The following is a 24,132-nucleotide window of genomic DNA, read 5'->3' as shown; positions in this document are numbered from 1 at the left end:
GCAGCCCCACGAGGCCCCCGGAGCGTGGTGGTCGCCATGGAGACGGGCGCCACCGCCGCCGCGTGCCGGTGAGCGCCGCAGCGGGCCGGGGCCGGGCCAGGCCCAGCACGGGCCGGGCAGGGGGGTCCGGGCCGGTACCGCCGGCCCAGCCGCTGTGAACAGGGCCCTGCGGCCGCCCAGGGTGGGAGCGGGGGGGGGGTGAATCCCGGCGCGGAGGTTGAGGGGAGGCCTGGAAGGGCGAGCGGGGCCGCATCCCGGCGGCGAGAACGGGCTGCGGAGGTGGAACAAGCCGAGGGGGCAGCGGGGAGGTGAAGGGCAGCGCTCGGTGCTTCTGGGGTGGCCAGGGCTCCGCGGCGCTCTTCTGATGGCGGCTCTCCGGGCCCTGCCTGCCTTCCTCCGCTCTCACCTTGAATTCGTGAATTATCTCAGCATTTACTTTACTCCAGATACCGTCTCGCTGACAGAAAACATGTATTTCTGTGCTCAAATCCCTGCAATGAAGTCTCACATTCCTGTGTTTTCCTAAATAAGAACAGATGGAAGCATGTACTTACTCATTTTCCCAAGTCGGAGTCATTCACTCCTGACTTCTGTCACGTCCCTCACACAGCCAGAAATCCAGGTGCATTTTTAGAGCACTTTAAGTGATTTAGGAACTTCCTGCAATACAAAATGTGCGCTGGCCGCCCGCACTTTCACTGTAACTTTGTTCCTAAGTGTCTTAAATTGCATTTGAACGTATGCCCAGATGTGGTCTTATGAAAAATTGCATCTCAGGAGTGAAATGTACTGTCATCTTGTCACCAGCTGGGCTTGGAGAGCTTGAACCTGGACTAAGGAATTAGATCCTGATCCAGGAGGAGAATTAACTCTACCTGTACTTTGCTGGGCCAGCGTAGAGGCACTCAATGCCTTGTAAGCATGTATAAACAGAGGCTTTTCTTTGAGAGATTAGATTGTTAGGAAGGAGGAGCAAAGAAGGGATGGAATATTATGAATTCTCCGAATTATTCTGTCGGCTTCTGCAAGAAAGCAAAGCAACGCTCAGTAATCTACCCAGTGAACAGTATCAAACGTGTGCTAGGAACCTCTGCTCAGAGAAAGGACACAATCCCTACTTCAATGAGAATAAACTGTCTGTCAAAACACTCTGTTTTCCAGCAGTAGAGATGCCACAGCCAGTAAATGCTCCCTAAATCTGATCTTTTCCTGCCCCATACAGATTTGATCCCATATGGGACATACAGCTAAAAGTAGCACCACGTCTCTCGTTCCTGCACTTGGTTCTCATCAGCACAGCCTCAGAGAATGAAAGTTCTTTCTTCACAATCAGGATGAAACCTAAATTGCATCTCTAAGCCAAAACCAAGATTACTTCAGCTTTTCAAGGTCTATTTTTTTATATATATATTATTTTTTTTTTTTCAAATGAACAACTTATGTTCTAACATTTGTAGTGGTAGGCAGAGCTTCGTAAGGCCACAACTATTTTGCTTGCCTGACGGGCATTCTTCCGGTAAAAACTAAGGCATTTTTGATTTATGGCTCAGCCGCTGCTGCTGTGGATATTCGGAATCTCTCTTTGCCGATCATTTGCAAAACAGAGCTAAAAGAGATGTGACATTCTAAGCTTTGAATTTCCTCACTGGAATTCATCAGTATCTCCTTAAATGACTGAAAGGAATGCTGCAAAAAATGCTGCCTTTGAAGCCATTTTAGTTTATCAGGCAGCAGGATGGGAGAAATGTGCATCCAGGACTCTCACACAGCAGAGGGAGTTGCAATCCCCAAAGGAACAGGAGGCCAGACCTTTTATACAGTTGTTTTAAAAATTATTTCTTGATATGTTTTTCTTTCCCTTTAGATCAGCAGGGAAAGAATGTCAACCTAAACTCTTGGGGGAAGCTGAATCCTTCACATACCTCTTTTCTTTGTTAATAGAGTTTAATGAAGGAGTTGAGCAAAGTGCAGTGATTAAGGTCGATGCCAATGGCTGAATCAGGATGGTCTGTGGGTACTGTGTTAACGCTAAAATCCAGGGAAAGCAGCTCGCTATTTGTAGTGTTTCTTAATGCCCCAGACAGCGGTTTCCTTCTCACTTCCAAGGCAATGTAAGTCCAGAGCACACTGGCTTGGCACATGCACACGCTGAGTGAGTATATGGTTATAAGAGGAGATATATAGGAGGAGCAAACCAGCAGGCTTTAGAGAAGCATTCCAGCTGTGAGCTTTCTGAACACGCATTAATATCTTGAGTTAATTCCTTCTTGGACAGAAGCTGCTGATGGGATGGAGGAAAAGCTATTGCATCCTCCTTTGTTTCCAAATAAGTCACTTTTTCCTATGAGAGCTGCAAGTGTTATTTCTTCTTTCAAGAATGCTGTCGTAATCATCTGTCACAGCTCTCCCACAACAAATCTTTTTTCGCCATACTTTCAGCATTAGGACCCCACATGTAATAGATTATTCTCATGTTGTTTAGACTCAAAATATGTATCCTAGATTTCTTAAAAAGATAAAAATGAGTAAAACATTTAAAAGTATTTTGTTAGTGCCTGTTGACTGGAAAGAGACATTGTCTGACTTTCTCTATGTAAAACTACTTAATTTGTGCATCTCCACTTCTATCACTGATTCCAAGTTTGAAAAGAAAGGAAAAGTGATGCTTTCGGTTTATTATACAGATTATGAGTTACTTATTTGTTAATGATATTATCAGATTCCTCTCTCAAGATGTAGCTTTTATTTTTTTTATAATTGAGAGAAAGGAGACAAAACGTCTCAGAAGTAAAGGGAGGAAATCCATTCCTTCTTAGTCATAGGTGACCATTGAAAGCCCTGAACCGTGGGATTAATTAGGTAAATCAGTATAAATAGTAGAAGGAAGATAATAAACATATTGATAATATTCAAAATCACTCCTTTGCTGTTATCTTTTGCTGCCATGATTTAAGCAAGCTTCGTCTTGAACTAATTTAGGGTGCCTCTGCCATTATCTTGTCTGAAAGGCTGTTCCATATCTTCATCCATCCAGAAGTTAGAAACCTTATCATAATTGCCTGGCTTAGGGGAAATGACACTCCTTTGACCCTGGACCAGTATTATCCTTTAACTTAAATAGCTCTGTCTCTCCCTGGTATCTATTCTTCATATGTATTTACAGAGAGTAATCACAGTCCTCAATTCTTTTAACTTCTTGTAAAATATAATTGCTATTTCCATGATCGCCCCCCTAGTCGTCTTCTGAACCTGTGCATGTTTTTTAACACGAATGACTAGAAACATGCACCATGCCTTGTCTGAGGTTTACTAACGCCTTATGCAGCGGCACTAATGCTTCTTTATATCTGCTGAAAATACCAGTCCTGCTACATCATAGCACTTTGCATTATTCATGGTTCATAACATTGGAGTCATGCCACCCCTGAACCCTCTCTGCATCCCTGTGCTCCCGACCTCATGGCAGAAATTCTTGTGAAAATCCTTAATGTAAGACTGTACATCTTAGCAGATAGTCTTGCATTCTGAGTTGTTATTCAGTTAATCAAAGAAAAGGGTCTAGGTGAAAGGAGCAATATTCCAGTCTTATTGACTATCCATGTAGCTGTCATGAAATAGACTGCCACTAGGCTTTCTAGTTGTAGCCTTATGCAGAAGGAAAGCCCTGTCCTGTCACAAAGGACAGTACATTTCAATACACGTTGCATTAAACAATTTACTGCGAGAGAGAGGGACATCAAGAAACAAATACTACAAAATCTAAGTTATTTTTCTTTGTTTTACCTATTCTGATACTAATAGACACCTAATAAACCTGCACTGAAAAGTGACTCATATTTTTTCCCAAGTGAAATTAATTTCATCTTCCTACTGTAAATTACTATATTTTCTTCAACAAAAACAATAAAAAAGGATGAGGGCAAATGATAACAGTTTCAGAGAGGTTATAGTAAGTATGCATTTTTTTAAACACTTGTAAAGTTGCTTATGAAAAATCATGGATTTCCAGTGATCCAGAACATACCTGCATCTAAACCTCTTTAATTTTCATAGAAAGTGGCCATGTCTTCTGCTGTTAATCATGCTAACAGGCATTGCCTGATGTATTTGCTTAGCATGCTTACAGATTGGACTGTAATATTCTGCAGACCTGGAATATGTTTATTCAAGGGTTTTACAGATGGCACAAATCCAGTTGTAGGGATAGCAGCCAAATGAAGGTTTTATTAGGGGACATTGATGCTGCCATTGCAATGACATTTGGGATCTCAGTCATCTCAGACTCCAGTTGTTCTAGGTGTTATACAAGAATTATCTGTTTTGTGAGTATAGAATTTGGAGGTATTGTCTGACAGCTTACCAAAACATTAAAAAATCTCGGATAATTTCTTCATTGTTATGCAGGTGTTTTCTTATGCATTCTTCTAAATGGACCGATTTCACTTGGATTAATAGTGAACTTCCACCACTCCCTAGGTGCACTTTCACAATATTCCATCTGTAAGCAAGGCAAATGGATGCTTAAGTGTACATCAGAGCAGTTTCACATTTGAAATTCAATTTAAAATAAAACAACACAGAATGATAAAGATAGCTTGCTTAGTCCAGACATTGGTTCTTGTTTGACTTTCAACATCTTAAGGTGGTAACAGTTCCTGCTGAGGTGATTGGGATCATAAAAATGTTAAGGCTGTGCAGTAATAATGACGAATGGTTAGAGCATGAAGGTTCACCATCTGAGATTTTATAAGTGATGTGGAATTTTTCTTCTTTCGTTTTAAAAAGGCACTTCCATTCCATTGTTTCTCAAAGAACAAAGTCTGTCATGAAGCACTGCTCCCCTTTGAACTGAATGGTGAGACCACCTCACTCAGTTCATTCCCTTCTCGGCCTGTCTACCCAGATCTACTGTGGGAGGGACCAGGACCTACTTTGTTTTGTGAAAGCTAAACATTCCCACTGTCCCTGAATGCAGCCATTATCAGAGCATGGCTCCTCTTATAAACAGTGTATGAAAGGCTATAAACAAAGCTGGGGAAGTATATGAAAGGCTGCAAATAAGGTTATTTCAGGTCTACCTTTAGTTTAAACCACTGTTACTAACACCACACTGTCTTTCTCATTGGTATCTTTTGTCTTTGTTCCTTTTAGCAAGAGCACAGAAATGGAAAAATTCACTCATCTGGAAGCTCTGCTGTTTGCTGCTGTGCTGGAGAATTGTGTTGATCAGCTCTCAATTCTTGGATATATCATGCCAGTTCCATATGAGGGCAAGACAGACGTCAGCCATGTATGTGCCTCTATCCTTGTTCTTTAACGAAATCTCTCCTCGTTTTCTTCTTGCCTTGGTTTTATGTCCTCTAGCAGCATTTTTTAAAAATCAGCCCAGATAGATACTTTTTCTGCAAAGTGCTCCATGACTCTTGGGTGAAGAAACACAATAAAAGTGCATGGATGACCAATTTTAATATTTATGCTGCAGCATCACTGAGAAACCTTTGTCAAGACTTTGTGGAAAGGACCCTACTGACCCAAGATGAGGTTCCTGGGCTTATGATTTTAAAATCGTGGTGGTTAGACGACAAGCAAAGGATTAGGGAAAAGGAAACAAAACATCTAGGTTCCTATGCAGATAGGCAGCTATTTTAAAAATGCAAAAGAATAGATTATTTGAAAGTACTCAAACCCAGGGTATTTCTGTTCTTCTCTAGGTCCACGCTAAAGTTCCTTTAGTCCCCACAGACAATGAATTAAGAAAGATTCCACTTCAAAATATATTAGTAACTTCCCATTCTCAATGAACATTATTAATTAGTTGATTTCTAATAGGCATCATAACCAAGAGGGTTTAGGCAGAGATACAAAGAACAGAGAAGCAGCCCTAATGCTCAGGTAGAGGTTTGTTGCTGTGGAGGAAGGTGTAGTGATATTTCTAGTTGCTGATAGACATAGGAAACAGGATGAGACCATCCTGAGGGGTAAATGGTTCTAACTTCTGTTGTTATACGTTTTAAGTGGCATAGCAGGCTGTTTCCAGTTTAAGCAGGTTTGAAACTCTTTTTTAAGAGGAACTCAAAAAAGAAAAAAGTGTGCGATCAGGATGGAAATAAAACCGGGGATCCGAGTTTTCAGATCTAATGATGTTCGCTTTCTCTAATGTACCACTTAAAAAATGCAAGAGGAAGGTAAATCAGCATCTTGTTTTCTGTGTGTTTCCTTTCCATACTACCTACTTTCCAAAACATCCATTGCAAAGCAGCAGCAGGAGCTGGTGTTACAGTAAATTTCAGAGCGTGAACGATGCTTAGACTATGCAATAGAGGGCACTCCTTCCCTTAAAAGAGTCCTGGGAGCCAGCCTCACCTCTTTCCAGAGGATGCCTCTCCCTCACAGAGCTGGGTGGGAAACTTCTGACATGCCAGCAGCAAAAACACAGAGAAAGAGCATAACTCTAGGACGGCAGGAGTTGTTCTCCTTCAGACCCACAGACTCAGGTTGATGGACCTGCTAAAGGTACACTTTAATTACAGAGAAAACACCTTAGCTTTTCTCTTCAATCACAGATGGTCATTTTTTCCAAGTCGCTTCTTAAAACGCAATTTTCTCCCAGACTATAAGCCCTACTTGTGTTCTTAAAGATGCCAAAAGAAATCGAGAAGCAAACAATTTAGAAACAAGAACATGGCTGAGAGAAGCTACTTGCTAACTTTGGTGCTCTGTAATTTGCTACTCCTCCCTGTTTCTCCGTTTACATTTGTCTGTTATCATTGCATTTGTAGACAACCTGTATTTGCAAAGCACCCCGCAGCTCTGTCGGTTAAACAAATCAATGACATTATCAGAGATTGACATCTAAATTTCCATTGATGACATTTTGGAGAGGATTAATTAGTGTTGGCCAGCACCTCCTTGATATTCTAAATTGGGGACTCTTCACGCAGTGCATCCCCCAGAGGAGGGCAGCCTTTCTATTTGCTGAATTTTGGGCACAAGACTAGCAAAAGATAAACAGCTAGGAGACTACACAGATGGTAACACATGCAGTTTACAAACTCCTTGCTCTTACATAGTTATTTGGTAATTATTAGTTTGTAACTCCCTGCTGTTTACAGACAATCCAGTTATAGCCTGCCTTGAACTTTCCCAGACATTAAAAAACATCTATCAGAACATTCATAAAATCTACATGATATTAAAGCAGTTTGTTTGCCAAAATAAGTTCTTTCTGAAGTACAGCCATCACCAGCAAACTATGTAAACCCTTTTTTTCTAATTAACTATGTCATTTTCATGGGTCTGTGTATACTTTGCATGCGATTCATTTAATGTAAATTTAACTGTCCAAAAATGAAGCGTGTAGTCACCTAGACTCCTTCCGTAGTCAGCGGTGAGTCAGGCACTGCCAGAGGCTGATTCATCCCATCTGGAGATGTCCAAGACACTCAGAACGAAGCAGCCCCTTGCAGTGCCCAGCACACTGCAGTCGCGGACTCCGGCAGCATCGCAGACCACTAATGGAGCTTCACTTGACAAGTAACTTCTTGGCCAAGTAGCCAGCACACACAGTTGCTGCCCCGACCGCTTGTTTTCACTCTGCCCTCTGTGCTGTGTTGGCCCAAACGTGTGTGGGGTTATGGAGGGACTGAGAACTGGTGCTGCTAAAAATAAACTTTTTTTTTTTTTTCCTTTTTGCTGGAAAATGTTTCAGCACAGTGAGTTCTCTAATCCATTTCCCTGAGCAGCCAGGGTGGGGAGTAGGCAGCTACGGACTAGGACGGGGCTGGCAGTGGCTGCATTAGCTGCCTTCAGCAGTACTGCTATTAAGTGTCAGCCACAGAGATGCTGGTAGGCAGGCAAGAAAATTTACTCTTTTAATGTCCCATTGTATACACTGGCATTCTTACCCATAGCACACAAAGCGGAGAAATTCCTAGAAGCAAGGTCTCAGCTGATTATATAGTGTACTTTTGCTTTTCTGGGGCTTTCTCTTTTTTAATAAAATTGTACACAGCCACAAGATACCTTTCCACGTAGAAGAGAGCTGCCAATATTTTGAATTTATTCTTTGAATTCATGTTATACTTTCTCTGCTGTCACTCTTTCAAAAAAACAACTAAGCAGACAGCTGATGTCTATCGGTTTTATTTCCACACATCTCAGCTCTTGTTATAACAATAATATTATAGGGAAAGGTCGTGGTGACAGGCAGTGGGAAATGGCTAAGATGGAGAGAAGGCGGAGGGAAAATCAGGCAACGGTCTCCCAGTACATAACAGTTGCTGCAAAGAAGGAAGAATGATTTGTTCTCCGTGCCTACGGAGACTAGGACAAGAAGCCAGGGACTCAACTGCAGCTGAGGAGAAAAAAAATTCTAATATTAAAGACTGTTTTGACATGCTGGCACTGGCAGGAGGGTGTGTCCCACCACTGTTGGAGGTCATTAAGAACATGTCAGGAATGACACCGTCTGAACCACCACCTCTTGGGGCAGATGAATTCTCCTTTTGAGGCCGTTTCTAGTCCTGTCGCTTTAGGACTTTTAATCCCATAAATTTTAATAAGCCTACATTGTGTGCTCACAGCTAACCAAGATAAATGTTTCTGCTCTTCTACTGTTCTGCAAAATGTAACATATACTATCAACTGCTCTTAGTATAGCTTCATTATAGTTTATTATTAATGTTTCTTCCTCTCACATAATGTTACAGAGCGTTTATTTCTACTGCCCAGTGTGCAAGCAGGTGTCTCTTATTCCCTTTTAGACTGGCAGCCAGGAAATTAAAGAAATGATAGAGACCGAGAAAGAGCTGGACATTAACAACCAAGAGCTTATGTCAGCAAGGCAAGGGAGTGAGGGAACAGTTACCTCCACGTCTCTGAAAAGTGTCGAACACAAGCAGCTGCTGGGCAAAACTGAAGATCTAAAAAGTACCCATCGTCTTTCCAATAGGGCCATGAAACACAGTGCTCTGTCTGTAGAGAATCTCAGAAAAATTCAAGTTGACAGGTGAGTGAAGCACAAATATGATGACTGTGGGGGATGCTCAGAGCTGTAAAGTTCTCAGTCTATCTCTTGACAGCAAAAATACAAGTTGCCCACTCTCCCACTGCTGGTGTACCTCAGTCTTGGTCTGGAAGGAGAGCAGTAGTGTCTAGCTTCATGGGCCATCTAGTTCTGGCCTTTGCTTGTCTCTGGATGCCAAGTAATGACAATCAGTTTACTTTGAATGGAGTTGCAAAATATTACCCAGTTGACAGTGGTTGCTTGGATGGAATTCATGCCAGGTACTAGCCAGTGCTGATGTTCTGGTATCTGTAGTCAGGTTCCTGTAGCAAATATGTACAGGCAAAGTGGGATCTCAGCATTGTCTTGTGAACTCAGTCATTCTGCAGGGCACATAGAGCCTCTATGGCAGCTACAGACATTCTCCTTTATAGAACAGATAATGTATAAAGACCAAAGAATTTCTTTTTTTTTAAATAAATTTTATTCATGCACATAATCCAGTGCATTGATTTGCAGAATTACCAGCAACCTTTGGTTTAAAAGACAGATGGGGGAGATGAGCATTCAGTATTCATTTTTCTACATCCTGGCTTCTGTCCTTGAATGTTATTTCAACAAAGGGCTTAAAGAAGATCCTAACACAAATGAGGAAAATGCAGCTAAAATATAACTACCCTATGCACCATAAAATTCAATAAACTGGGCAAGCTCATGTATTTGTTAAGATCAGTTTAGGGCTGGTACTGGGTTATTTTGGCACCCAGATATCTCTTCATAGACACACTTGTCTGCATTCCCAGGCCTCATTGTCCAAGATCCACCTGTGTGTCATCACTACTGCAGGCCAGCAGCCTTCTTCCTAATGGCAGCACAGGCTGGCACCGCATGGATATGTTTGTGCCTCTTTGCTGTTTCCTAGAGTAGTATTCAGGGCAGCATTTTTAAATTATAAGCTTCAACGAATTCCTAATACAGGTTGTATGTCCCCAGACGTACAAGAAGCAGATACCATGGGGAAGCACTCCTGAGTTTGATAGGACATAAGAACAGAAATGGGATCTTATATTTCCTTGCCTTTTGAGCTGTAAACAATAGATAAAGGTGCCAGACACTGTAGTACCAACACCTATAAATTACTGTTGTGTTCCTTTTCTTCCTGTCAGGCAGTATGCAAATGATGTAATTACAGTCACTATGAAAAAGATGCAGGAATCAAGAACATTTAATAGCCTAACAGAGGCTAATGAGAGAGAGAAGGAAAAAAAGAGCAAGTTTCATGACATCCTCATAAGGTCAGTGTTGTGTTCAGTACTTCATTGCTTAACTGATGAAAGCCAAAGCCCATTCCCGCTCAGTACGTGCTAAAAAGGAAAAAAAAAAGCCCCAAAATGCAGAAAGGATTCTGTTTTTCCAGCTTGAATTATTGTCTGCTTTACAAACTGCACTTCTTTCCCCTTCAGAAAGAAATAACTGATGGTTCTAATACTGATCTGAACCAGGAATTGCCTAAGCTTTGACGGCAGTGGACACCAGTGTCTGCATTAATGCGAATGCTGCCCCATATCAATTAAACCATTATGTGATGTAAGAGCTTCCTGATCTTTTAACTCTTGTCCCCAGTGAAAGCCAGAGCAGCAGAGAATCTGTTCAAACCAGGGCCAGCAACATATGGTCTTTAGGTTATGTGATGCCCAGGAGAATCTGCTCTGACCCATATGCTAATACGCTCCCTTTTCCCAGTAGCAGCGAGGGGCTAGCACAGATGGTGGCAGAGGCAGTTATCTTATTTAAGGCTAATCTACCAGCCACTGCACTATAGAACCTCTTCTGTCCCAGATCTTACAGGGTACGGATTTGTTATTATCTTAACTCAAACTGATGATTCCTTAGTTCAACATTCTGTGTACTAGAGGTTTGGACCTTTTTTTTTAGCATAGGAAGTTCTGGTTCAGTCCCAAGCCTGCCAGAGAGAAGAGCAGTCATCAGAGAAGTATTGACCATTTTAAAGCTACTTTGTTCTGTGCAGCAGCTCAGGCCCATTATTTAGGGGAGACAGCAAAGCTGCTGTAAGTCATGATGTGTCATGAGTCCAACCTACTGGAACAGCTCCAGTCGTGGCTCGTGGGTCTGGCTCCAGGGCAAGTCCCCAGCTTCCAGTGAAAAGTGTGATTTCAAGCACAAAATCCAACTCTTCCACTGTCTAAAACCAAGGGATTTATTGTTTATCCACGGAAGAGACAGAAAGCAAAAACGAAAGCAGCAATTGCTTGTGGAATAACTCCAATACTGGAAGGTGGAAAGGATCAGACAAATCATAATCAGAAAGGACGTAATCCTTTTTATTTCATTCTGTCAATCATATCTAGCCACTATGATGTCTGTTCTACAACACATTCTTTTCATGGAATGAACTTTATCTGTCTTTCAATATAGTATATACTTGCCTAGTTTTGTGTCAATATACTGCAGATTGCTTTCAGACTATTAAGACTGGAATTCCTTATCGGGAGTTTTTGTTCATCACAATCACTCAGCTAAAGACTCTGAAAATGAAATGCCTGTTTGATCGTAAGGTTGGGATAGGATACAAAGTCTCAGGTACCAACTGCAGTATTTACTGGCTTTAAATCAAATCATACACATAAAAACTTAGAAAAGTACTCAGAGTGAAATAAGATAATAAGACCTAGAACATTACTGCATCTGTTTGTTTTGGACAGGTAAACACCTCTCTAGATTTTGGCCTTCACTCATATCCCTTCATGGATCTCAGAACCTGAGGCAGTGTTTTTTTGAAAGATTTTAAGTCTGATATGGAAAAAAACATTCTCCATACATATAATGAAACTCACACAATTTGGCACTGTTGTCTGCTGATTAGGCGTGCTTCTGCACAGGATCAGGGAGATTTTTGCCTGAAACGCAGAAACTGTGACTCAATGATGGGCATCTTCCCTCTCTGCTATAGGAATTGCATCATCCTCAAGGCCACTCCAGCATTCAATTAAAGCATCCCCTGGTTTCTGGCTCATTCTGCCTTTCATTCCCATCCTCCTTGCTCAGTTTGTGCCCCTCTTTTTTCAATATTTACTTACCAAGTCACTAGATTTGGTGAGAAGTCCCTGTTTCTGACTTGCAGATGTGCTGCCTCCCCCAGGCTCAGAGTGAAGAGATGAGCGCCTTTTTTGCTACTTAGCCACGGGAAGCAGCTTGTCTTCTGCTGGTCTGAAGAAGTAGGCCAAGCTTTTGTGTGCACTTCTTTAAGTTCAGCTGTTAGAAACTCATTGAGCGAGCAGGATAAGTGGGGCAGTGCTCAGCTAGGTGCCGCAATGTTTCAGGAGAGAGAAAGCTCCCCTTCTAGGTAAATAGACCTTGTCTTTCTTGATATATTCAAGCAATTGTATTTTCCCATTTTTCTTCAGGGAGGAGGAAGGAAAGAAAGAGATAAAGTCACTTGAGGAACAGCTGCGAGACGTCAAGAAACAAACTGAAATAGAACTTCAGGTGAGATTGCTTAGCATTGGGCATCACACCAGGGGGGAAGCCTGTTAGCCAGCTTGCCTCTGCTGCCCAGGAACTAGCACTCAGACAAGAGGATGTGTGGCATGTATAGTGGTCCATCATTTAGGAATATAGAAGCAGAATAACTGCTTCTGAAAGATTGGTATTCTGAAAAAGCCTGCTAATGACTTTAAGAGCAGTGTCCAATGGTTTTCAAACGGGAGCTCAAAATGCTCATAACCATGAGAGACCATAATCAAATTAGAATACCCCCAAAACACTGCTGGAAGTGGCAAAGCATGGACATCTGCAATCAGTAAGAAAGAGGTTATCTGCAGAGAGCAGCATCTAAGATTCTGTCATACTTATGCAGATGTAGCACCTGGCACAGAAGAAAGTGTGACAATGAGGGAGTGAGAAAGAAAGATACTTGGCATAGGGGCATGTCATTTTTCTACCTACAGTTTTGTCTGGGGAAAATTTCATGATTTTAATCTCTTTTTCTAGGCTTCCAGGTATTAGAAAATCCCAAACATGGGAGTCCTATACAGGGGCAGATCAAAGTTATTGCATACATACACTGTCAACTTGATGTTTCTGGAAAGCTTCAGCTCTTCTGTCTGCAGCGTGCGAATAGCGTGTGCACGCACAGTAAATCTGGGGCATTCTGGAAACGTCAGACTCGCTACACAAGTGCAGATCAATTGGATGGCATATCACAGGTCACTTTGATGCTCACCAGACAGCTCAGACTTGATGCTCCTGCGTGCTTTACAGCAAAAGCACACACAGTTCTGTGCAGAAACATGGAAACGTAGCCTGGCCCTGCTGAGGCAGGAAAGAGTGTGTGATAGAAAACAAGCAAAAGGCAGGCAGGTTCAGAGCTATACAGGGACTGGAAGAAGGAGCAAGAATCTAATGCTTGGTTCAGTACTGAGCAAGAGGATGGCAAAGGCACCTGAGGAAAGAACCACTGTCACTGAATTTTGTCTTTGGACAGAAGTGCGGATGGTAACCAAGCCAGGATAGAGTTGGCTACAGAGAAGAATTTTAAGCCACTGACATGCTGGTGAAGTACAGTTTATAGAACATGAAGGTCTTGTGTTGGCAGTCTGGACACTCGTGCAGTGGAAAGTTTAATTGCCAATAGGGGATGGTTGTAAGAACATGAAGGATCTATTGGCGCTGGTAGTGTATGCAGCTATCTATAACTGACAAAACACCAGAAGTCCAGGGAGATATTAGAACAGCAGAGAAGAAAGCAGGAATGTACAAGACAGGAAAATTCATTTAGGTCAGTACTCATCTACTAACAGAAATCCTGGAAATGCATAATGTACACTGGGAAGTGTAACAGGATGAAAAGAACACTGGAAAAAGACTGGACATTAACAGAGAGGAGAAAGAAGAGGAGTCACTGAAGGAAATGGAAAGTTAGCGTGTTAGGAGACAAACCAAGAAAGAACAGTTGTAGGAACTAAAAGAGAAATGCAGAATGAACTTTGTTTTCCCTACAGATTTGGCCAGAACATCTAAAGGATGTAGAGATCAGAGCCAGGACTGAAAAGGGATGCTGTATACCTCAACATATACTTACTTACTGCCACTGGAAATGGTATAGGAGCCTATTTCCAGGCCCTATGAGACCACCCAAAAATCCCTTGACATCTGTGTGGCAGTTAAATGAAATAAGCTGGACAGTTTGTCCGGCTCCGGGACTGTATGTTGTCCGTTTGCTTCTGCACATTGTCCCTTCTCAGTCAGATTCTGATGGCTCCTGGGAAGCTCCTGTTCTCCCCCTCCCCAAGCTAGTGACTATGATGAGGCAGTTCTTCTGCGTAGTGCTCCTCAAACCTCACAATGTCTGTGCACACAATACACATATTGTTTAATGCCTTCCCAGGGACTGGTGTATAGGGGGCTGCAATCATCCCGTCTCGCACTAACAGCAAAGTCCCAGCGCTGTGCAGTCGGGCTGGGCACTTCTCATAAGAAGGTGTGCGGCTCCAGTGCTGAGAGGGTGCTCTTCTCCATGCTCTTGCAATACCTTCTGCTAATTTGGTTCTTGCTTTTTTGCCTCATCAAGTAGGATCTGCAGTCATCTGTGACTTTGTTTTTATATTTCCAGCTTAAAAGTCCTTTTCTGAGCTTCCTTATAGTTTCAGCTTTGATAACAAATCAAAGACCAGACTACTTTCAAGTACTGCTTTCCTCCTGTGCCAAAAATAATGGTGTCTCACTGTGTCTCCCAAGGGAGAATAATTTCTATTCACTTCATATGGGATTTTCCCATAGGCAGTTTTACAGACACTTGCATGATTTGTCAACTTGCCAACTAATTAAAACCAAAAATACAGCTTGCTGATTTTGGAGCACTTTGAACAATAATAATGCACAGACCTGTAGACAAAAGCCTACATGGTTGTCTCCAGTCAAGTGGATGAGAAAACAAAAGCAAGCAAATCTAATCATGGAACCAGAAAAACACGGTCTTTGCTTCACGCATGTTGCCAGTATGTTTGTATTTTCAGCCTTGCTACCTCTTAATGAGATGCTAATTAATGCTGCATTATCCTGCTCAGCTAATTTTTCTTTCTAATGGAACACAAATCAAATGCTAAATGCACTTATTTATTTTCTTTTCTTTCCTTTTGGAAAGGACCAATGTCTCTAAAGGAGCTGAAATGATCCGTCTGGCTTTGCTCTTACCCCTCCATGCAGGAGCATCACCCATAGCTCTAGTTCGGCTGCAGGCATTCCGTTCGCTGCTGCAGTGTTCATTTTCTAGCTTGTATAAAAATACTCACTTTCTCCGGTTTCCTGGACAAGTGATGGCAGTCTGTACAGATTTTGAAACAAGTTAATGTTGTATAGGATTATATAGTTTAACATAAAAATTTAAGAAACGTAAACTTTAGAATTCCTGCCTTGCTATTCACCTACAGGACTTTTTATGTCCTGTAGGCTTTGTGGTATGCTCACGCCATACATGCATGCAAGTCATAGTATAATTTTATAACAAGCAGTAATATTGCAGGCTACCTACCAAACAGAAAACCAAGATGCTGCACCGTGGTACCAGTGAAAACAGGTCCGGAATTTTTATTCTATGTGGACTCTTGTAGCACACTCAGCTCCACTGTATCAGTGTGCCACTCAGTAGTGCTTTTAGTAGTGTGACTAAAATCCATCATGTTTCTTCCCCCATCCTCTCCCAGGAGGACAAATGCACCATGAAGTGTTCTGGGGGACTGTTTTAAACATATATACACACCCACTGGAGCATGTTTCTACTGGACCAATGCACCAGGCGATTACAGTAGAAGGCTCAAGGTTTGTGACAGTCCTGAGCTCCTGGGTGACTTCATTCCACTGCTGGCAGAGCCCCAAGGCAGCTCAGTGGGACCCAAAGTTGGTGCACGGGATCCAAAGCTGGCTCCAGAGGGAAAGGACTTTGGAGAAGAGTGCTGCTGCCAACAGATCTGCTCCCTCTGCCAGCAAACTGCCCCTCGCACAGCTTGCTCCTGCGGTTGTTGGGACTGGAGGCGAGCTAGCGGAGGGCTGCGGAAGCCGTTATGTCGAAGCCGGGCGACCTTCCAGGCCTGCTGTCCTTTCAGCTGAGGCATTTCTCGGGGGTGTGCAGCACGGGGATGTTCTGGCAGCTGGGACAGAGGTGTGGGCTATACGGCCTTATTGAAGTGTCTGTAGAGCTGCGCGTTGTGGTTTCAGGGGGAGCAAGTCCAGGCTGCAGCAGGTGTGTAGATCTAAGCCTATCTCCAGGCTTTGCAAGCTGAGCTAGCGCAGCTGCCAGCGGAGAGAGTCGAGCTCATACGCACTCGGTGTGGAAGCCAGGAGGCAGCAGGAGGACTCTCTGCCGCCATCCTCGCTGCCCGCACATCGCACAGCAGCCATTCCCCTGCCTCCTCCAACTGCCTGCCAAACGGCGGGCGCTGGGTGTGCTGCTGGCGGCGGGGGGTTTGCCCCACTGCTGGAGGAATTCCTCAAACTGTTTACTCCTGTTCGCTGTTTTTGTAACCAGCTGTATTTTAAGTGGCCGTAATTGCTGTGGTAGAGCTGAGACATCTAGGTGACACTCGCAAGAGAGATAAATCAAAGTAAATGAAAACACAGGAGTGCTCATACCCTCTCCAGCTAAGCGCAGTTGCTGTTGCAGCCAAACAGCACCTGTGGGGCAGCCTCCTATGGCACCGGATAACGGCAGCAGACAGGCCTCTGAGCTGATGTCTGCGAGCTGAGAGATCAGAGAAAATCAGCTTGTTTACCTGCTTGCGACGCAGACTGGCTCTTGATGACTATTTCCTGGGTTTTGATCTCGGTCTCTGCCAGTTTTGTGATAGTTTTGGACACACGAGGTATGATTTTGCATCTTTGGTTTGGCAGATTCAGCACTGAAGTCATCCCAAATAAGCAGCCCAGAGGTTTACTGCAGTAACTATCAAAGCACTCCGTGTCTTGGCTGGGACCTCTGCTGTGATAAACCAGAACGAGTAAATATTAACTCATTTTCCCAGTGCCTGTCCCTGAAGTTCAGGGAATGGCATACTCTGCAGATGGTGCCCGCAGCTTGTGGGCATTTACTGCTGCATTTACTACCTGCAACTGTGCCCCGGTTCTGCGGCGCCAGGTCCATCGGTCGGGCTGCAGTAGCTGCCCACACGCCCGCCGCTGACTTTCCCTCTCCAAGCGACTGCGTGGCTGCAAACCACCAGTGGGGTTTTGCATTTCACTTCCCGTCTGCTTTGGATTGTGTAACCAAGCCCCCAGACTCCCCACCTCTAACAAAGATGTTTTACAACACCACAGACCAAATCCAAACCACAAACGCCATACGACACAGAAAACAAACAGAGCGGATGGGCCCCCATCCCAGCTGAGGCCTGGGGCGCTGGAATCAAAAGCACTTCTTCCTCTGCTTTACTAAAATATGAAATGAAAAAGAAAATAACCTGGTGAAATGTTCATGCTCTGCCCCACCTCTCTGATATCCGAGTACTTTGTAACCTGGGCTGAACCCTTTTTTCTGACCTGTTTGCAGCTCCTTAGCAGACAGCAGTAACATACTGCCATCAGCAGCGCTTGGCTTTGCTGAGCCTCAGCGCCACAAAAAAATCAGTGTTTTTCATTAACATCTCCCCCGTGTCTGTGCCAGACCCTCAATTTAGACATGATTCCACCGCGGTACAGGCAGACAATCTCAAAATAAAGTGGTACGGTCACCTCCCACGTCTGCTGACCCCACACAGCCCCTCCCAGTGCTCACCAAAATTTCACACCAGGGAAAACAAAGGCCATTAACAGAAACCTTAATAGGTCAGAAATAGGCGATGTCTGTAGCCGTCTGCAGTCATATGATGATATGGCTGTAAAGTAATAGCTGATCTTGGAAGCCTTCAAAAAAAATGTGAATGCATGACTTTTAAACCCACAAAACAGCATTAGCCAGAGCCCCTAATTGTCCTGAGCCTTATAAATATACTTTACTCTTCCTAACTCTGTCCGACAAGGGGTGCAGAGGGAAGGATTTTCCTTTTAACTGTTCCAAACTCTTCTTATAAGCAAACCTTTTCCAAATGAGTCATGCTGCATAGGCTTTTAAACACAGCACTATTGAGCTGGCTTCTTCCTGTGGCATTTTTCCATGTTTACAGAGCTAAGGAATGCGAGGGTGCTTCGGAGACAAGATACGTGGGCTTCAAAACATTGAAATGCCAGCACTTTGGTATTTCATCTTCAGCTGCAGGGTCTGGCTGATGAATGTCAGACCTGTCATGGCATGGCAGGAAAGCAAAAAGAAAGGCTGTAATGGAGCAATCGGGCGCCAAACCAGAGGCATTAAGAGTGATCTTGCATAATTGCACAGGAGACTTTGATGACCTTTTTAACTCTTAATACAAAAGTCTAGAGTTTTTCATTTTACAGACGGTTCTTCCAAGTTCCAAGCCCAGATTAATGAATTTTTATCTGCTACTCAAAGAAATTGATTAAAAAGGAGTAAATAAAACCACAAATCCCAAATCAAGCAAATGCACTTTTTGCTTCCTGAGACACTCCAAAAGCTGGACAAATGGGGCACACTGGATCAGGATTCCTGCCCATGGGGAAGCTCCTGGGGACAGAATTCCCCCAGGAAAGCTCAGCTCCACTGCAAAACAGGGCTTGGGGAGAGGCTGGGAGCTCCGAGCCAGCTTTTCCTTGGCACTGCTCACTTGCCCTCGGTGTACGCTTTTATAATAAAGTGGGCACCATCTGCCTGGTAAGATTTCAAGAAAGAACTGTTTAAACATACAAGTGAGTCAAGATTAGATTTTCACCTGGGCCTAAGGTTGCGTTTCTATAGTTGCTGCATAACTAGAAAAAAATGAATCCAAGGAATATAGTATATTTAGGAAATCAAACTTGGGCATTCGTGGGGCTGAGGCACCACACTCCTCTTACAGATGCTCACTAATAGAAGAGGTCAGTAAAGCCTAACTTTAAGCAGTTAAAATTAACAGGCTTCTTTCATGCTTATAATAAGCACGCCAGAAGGCCTGGCTTCTTGTCCCACTCTGTTCATCACTCCACCCTCTCCAGAAGTAATCACTCCTCGCTGATGGGTTTATTGCCTTCGTATGGGTTACAAACCAAACTTCCCTTTGAAGCAGAGGCTGAAATGGGGCAACACTCAGGGAAAGTGTGAAACCTTGTCTCTTCTGGAGACATGTGGAGAAATGAAGAACCAGTGAGCTGACCTCAGTCTCCAGGCTTGCTTTTGTGCCGCTTCTCTCCCCTACGCTAGAACCGAGACAGTATGATTGCCTACCTCGAAGATCAGCTCCAAGAGATGAAGGCCAAAATGAACATGGAGAGCTGCTACATGAAGAAAAGCACAGACCTCCAGGTCCACCAAACTCAGAAGAAGTGCAGCAATGCAGAGAATGTCCTGGACGAGGAAACTCAGGTAAGCCCTTCCCCACGGCCCCTCCTGGGAGGCATCTCCAGCTAGTAAGGAAAGAGTCGTCCCTCTCTCCCCAGATGCCCTTTCTGTTCTCCATCAAAGTCACCAACACAACTGTTGGAACTGGATTGGCAAACTCGCCCAGGTTAGAAATCTTTATCTGTTCCACTGCTTCTCTGTATGGTCCTACAGTGGCCCGAGGCAGGGACTGCTTAAACGAATACCATTGTCAGAGAAACGTGCCCGTAACTATGTCCAAAGGGTGCAGCTGGGAGGCCATTTAGCACCACAAGCACCCGAGCTCCCCGCGTTGCCCACAGCACATTAAGCTGACAGAGCTGTTTGTGCGGCCACAAGGTGAACTGGACTAGAAAACTGTTCTGGTTTTGCAAGCGTTTTTTTTTTTTTTTTTGACCGATGAAGGTCTGATCTAGTTGTCCCTTTCTCGTGGATGGCCCCGGGGCAAGGACTGCCTGGGTTAGTTTTGTCACTGGGAAAAACACGTGTGGACTGCACAGAGAGCTCGTCCGTGCTTGCTCAGCAGCTCGGCTGTCAGCAGCACGTGTGTGCACGCTCGTGTGCGCTGACAGCGTCTCTCACGTTTTCTGTCCGCACTGGTCGCAGAAGCTGAGGAGCAAAACCGACAAGGAGATTCGAGTCCACACGGAGATTGAAAATTTCCTCAGGCAGCACCTTAAGGTATGTCTGACTTTCTGTTAATGCTTAAAAGAGCAACTGAGAAACACTGTATCATCAATTAGTGCCTAAAGAAAACCAGTTACTGCTCCTTCAAACTTACAGATTCACCATTGCCCCTGTTTGAATGACTAGTTATCCCCAAGTCTTAATTAACCCAGCTCTCCTAGGCTTGGGATTTGCTACATTTGGATATGTTTCCTTAAAATTAGAGTGCATGTAATGACTGGCATTGTTTACCCAGGCATTAAGTCTTTTTCCTCCCTCAGATCGATGTTAGCTATTCAGCTAATTGGAAGTTTATTTAGGCCGTCCTTGGCTGGGGCTCCCAGGGAGGCGGTGAGGAGCGAGCGCTGCTGCACAAAGCGAGGGCAGCAGTTTCACAGACCCGAGTGTCGCCCTGAGGGGGCACTACGCAGGAAATGACACAAACTGCCAGCCTAGTTCTGCCTTGTCTTAATCTGAGGAAGAACCAGGGTTGGATAATGGCTAACTCACAGTCATAGTACCCACGGTCAGCAGCAAACACCCACGAACGTCCTTGTGCTGTTGATCCAGAGGTTCAGAGCTTTCCTATCATCAACAGCAGTGCCCATTACGGAGAATAACACTGGAAAGCATCTCATAAACCGTATGACTGGAAGAAAACCTGTACTAGTGCAGGGTACCTCACATCACTGCCACTACAAAATTTAACAGATAATACACTTCTACAAATGTAATTTAAGTGCAAAAAAGTGCTGTATCTTGTGAGCAATTAAATCGTGTCCTCTATATCCCAGAGCCGTAGGTCTGATCAGCGCTGCGCAGTCAGGGGACTTTCCCCGTACAAGCTGCAGCCTATCCGACCTCTACCAGAAGGCAAAGGACGAGCCTCTGTACTCAGACAGCAGTTGGTGGCTTTACAGGGGCCCACAGAGAAGAGGATGACCACGGCCTCCATCTCCCCTGTGTGTCCAGCTGTGGTGCCCTAATGAGATTGATGCTTTTCCGCAGATTATTGTTCCATGCAAGCAATCGTGGTTGTTGCTATGGAGAAGTAATTCGTGAATGGGAGGAAGTCATCTGGGTGACTGCTTCGGCAACACCTGCCCTCCTATTCACGAGTGAGACAAAGCCAAGTTCACAACCTGAAATAGCATAAAGTGCTGTCCCTTGGGACCTTATTCCTGGTGCACTGAGCTTAATCCAGAAAGCGGGCAGGGAGTCAGGCAGAGGATAAAAGCTTTCTCACTGTCAAATTCTGTTCCTTAACCCCCCCTCCCTCTGTATACGCACAAAGGATGGCTTCTGGTTGTCACTTATTTAACCAGGACTGACCATGCACACAAGTGACCCCCGGTGCTTCTCCATTCCTCATGCACCTCTGAAAGCCCAACCTGGTCTCTCTTCATCCCCAGTCCAGTGCTGTGGCTTCTGTGGTGAACCCCCAGCGAGGGGCCTGCGGGCCACCAGTAATTTATCACTAGTCCTAGGGGTTTGTGCCTTCCAAGACGGGAAGGAAACACTGACCAAGCAAAATCTACGGGTCTCTTCCCACCATCCTGAGAGCAGGCCACATAATAGTAGCAAACCTTTCCCCTGTACACTCTGCGTACCCTGCTGAGCACCTCTCTATCCCCACGCAGAAGGTGGAAGAGAAGCTGGAACACTGGGTGGACAAGTATGAAAACGACACAGACGCTAAAGAAGAAGAACTGGATGCCCTAAAAGCATTAAAGGCAAACAACTTGGAAATGCTGCAGCGACTTGCCACGGAGGTAAGACAGCAACAGCATCTCAGTGCTCAGCCGTGCAAAGCTACATCCCGGCTTTTTCCTGCCCTCAGATAAGGAACCAGGACCATGGAAGAAAAAAATCAGTCATCCTGAGGTGTAGGGTGCGATTACAAGCACTGGGAAGGCGGGGACCTTCTGTTTGCCACCTGTGACATCAAGGAGGGATGATGTTTCCCCTACAGCCATTTTCAAACACCAGCGAGTAATCAGAGAGCTACTGACAGCCTCTGTGAAGGGCAAAGACACTGTCCCATCCCATCCGTATGCCTCACCCTGAACAAATCCTTCTGATAACATCTGGGAATGGGGAACTGATTCCAGTTAAAACCATTCCTGCCCCACGTTGGTTTCTTGGTTAACTGCCAGGCTGGGATCACAGCTGTGCAGGCACAGCAGAGCGGGCAGCGCAGGGCAGAGAGACGTGTCTAGAAAAAGGGGTGTTTTAAAGCCAGAAGGAATGAACTTGTGATCATTCCTTACTGTCACTGGGTCTGAGGGGATGGGACTGAGTGAGATGTTTCCCCGCTTGTGGGCCCATTTTTCACTCTGTACACTGTCATCTCAGTGTCCCAAGTGTGTTTGTACATCATCTGCTGCCTAGCCTGGGGGAGCGCGCGTCCTTCCCACCACCATCTGTTGCCTGAGACGCCATCAGACAGCCATTTTACAGCACAGGATCAGAGGGTTAATTACGCCCAGGCCGTGAGAGGTTTCACTTTGGCAGCGGCTCTCAGTGCCATAGGACTGAGGGTGGTAATGAGCAACATTTGCCATCTGGATTCAGGAAAGATCAAATAAAGGAGGTAGGGGAGGAAGGTCCACGCTTACACATTACCCTTGCGCTGCCAGGGAGCTCCTTGGTGCAGAGTGGGGACCCACGGGCCAGAGCAGCCCCGGTGGGGCTGTGAAAAGCGTGTAGCAAGGATGGGGCCAGCGGAGAAGACCCCTTGCACCAGGGTCCAGGTGAGCCCTGCCCTGCTGAGCTGCTGGGCTGGGCAGAGTGAGCCCAGAAGGTTGGCCCTACAGTTCAGGGGATGTTTTTCATGCGGCTGTTGCTATCCTTGTGCCGTCTTGCAGTGCCAGATGTTCGAGGAAACCATCATCAGAGACCGGGCAGAAAAGGAGGCTAAAAAAAGACAACTGGAGCAGGATGCCCTGGAGCTGAAGAGCACCCTGAAGGTAAAGGGGAGCAGAGCTGAGGCAGTGCTGTTCCGTCAGCAGCAGGGAGTCAATCATTTGCACCGCAGGCTTTGTTCAGGCAGAAAACAGCCTGAGAAAGTTGGCTGGCATGGGGTGGCACAAAGGACAGATAAAGCCTGTCCCTTTCTTCTGGGGCAGACACAAAGCCAGCAGAGAGCCGCAGGTTTGAGAGGGGACTAAAGGGGAGAAGCCAGCCTCCTAAAATGATTTGAGGCCAAGCTCATCACACCAGCCCCACTGCGTGGGTGACACAGGGAGGGACGTGGGGCAGTTCACCTGCTCGTCCCCTTGCCACCAGCAACAGACGTCCTTGGCCCAGACGTGGGCACCTTCAGCGTAACCAGCACAGGCCCAACTGCTGCTGCGTGGGCCAGGGGTGCCCTCCTGCAGCTGGGGAGTGCAGGAGAAAGGCTCTGCCATTGAGCTGTGCCAGGTACCCTGGCAAGTCATTGCCCCTAAGAGCTCTCTCTCTTACTTCCAGCTGCAGGCCTGGTGGAGAGGTACAATGGTCCGCAGAAACCTTGGCCCCTACCAAGCCCTCAAGAAGATGTGGGACAAACAACTATCAAAGCAGGAAGAAAGCGGGAAGAAGGAAAAATACGGAGCAAAGAAAAAGACACGATAAGTAGAGAAAGCTGGCTCCAGGGCTGTTGCTGGGCAGGGCAATGTGGTGTGTCTGTCTGACGGGACAAAATAAACCACGTAACAGAGCTCAGGCTATTCTGGAGAACACAGTTCATGACAGACACAGTTAAGGTGAGGCTGCAGTAACTCTTAAGACCTTGGAGCTGCCCTTGTAGAGCAGAGGCACGGTTTCTCCAGTAGAAAGGGGATGTGCATCAAAGCAGTGAGAAACACGGTATCCCCCAAGGTGCTTTATGGAAACATGACAGCTAGCAGGAGGCGATCCTGCTAACAGCCCAGTAACTCACCTGCATGGGACGCTCCGCACCGAGGACGGCCTCTGCAGACCCCAAAGCACTGGCCGTGGC

At 45.1% G+C, this 24,132-nt stretch overlaps 1 protein-coding gene across 1 annotated transcript; it reads left to right on the top strand.

Moving 5' to 3' along the window:
- The first annotated feature begins 36 nt into the window (after positions 1-36).
- Positions 37-23,765, top strand: IQCG (IQ motif containing G). The gene is made up of 10 exons (XM_054204549.1): positions 37-68; positions 5,152-5,290; positions 8,763-9,007; positions 10,171-10,299; positions 12,430-12,511; positions 19,308-19,469; positions 20,091-20,165; positions 21,791-21,922; positions 23,018-23,119; positions 23,622-23,765. The coding sequence occupies exons 1-10, from the start codon at positions 37-39 to the stop codon at positions 23,763-23,765; spliced, it is 1,242 nt and encodes a 413-aa protein (XP_054060524.1).
- The last annotated feature ends 367 nt before the right edge of the window (positions 23,766-24,132 follow it).

The sequence above is a fragment of the Rissa tridactyla genome, chromosome 6, assembly GCF_028500815.1.
Source record: "Rissa tridactyla isolate bRisTri1 chromosome 6, bRisTri1.patW.cur.20221130, whole genome shotgun sequence".
Lineage (NCBI taxonomy): Eukaryota > Metazoa > Chordata > Aves > Charadriiformes > Laridae > Rissa > Rissa tridactyla.
This window is presented reverse-complemented; position numbering and strand designations above follow the sequence as displayed.

Bases quoted from the DNA above. Each gene is read 5' to 3' on its own strand.
- IQCG (XM_054204549.1), top strand. From the start codon at position 37: ATGGAGACGGGCGCCACCGCCGCCGCGTGCCG. The intron at 69-5,151 runs GTGAGCGCCGCA...TGTTCCTTTTAG, and splicing joins GCCACCGCCGCCGCGTGCCG to CAAGAGCACAGAAATGGAAA. The intron at 21,923-23,017 runs GTAAGACAGCAA...GCCGTCTTGCAG, and splicing joins TGCAGCGACTTGCCACGGAG to TGCCAGATGTTCGAGGAAAC.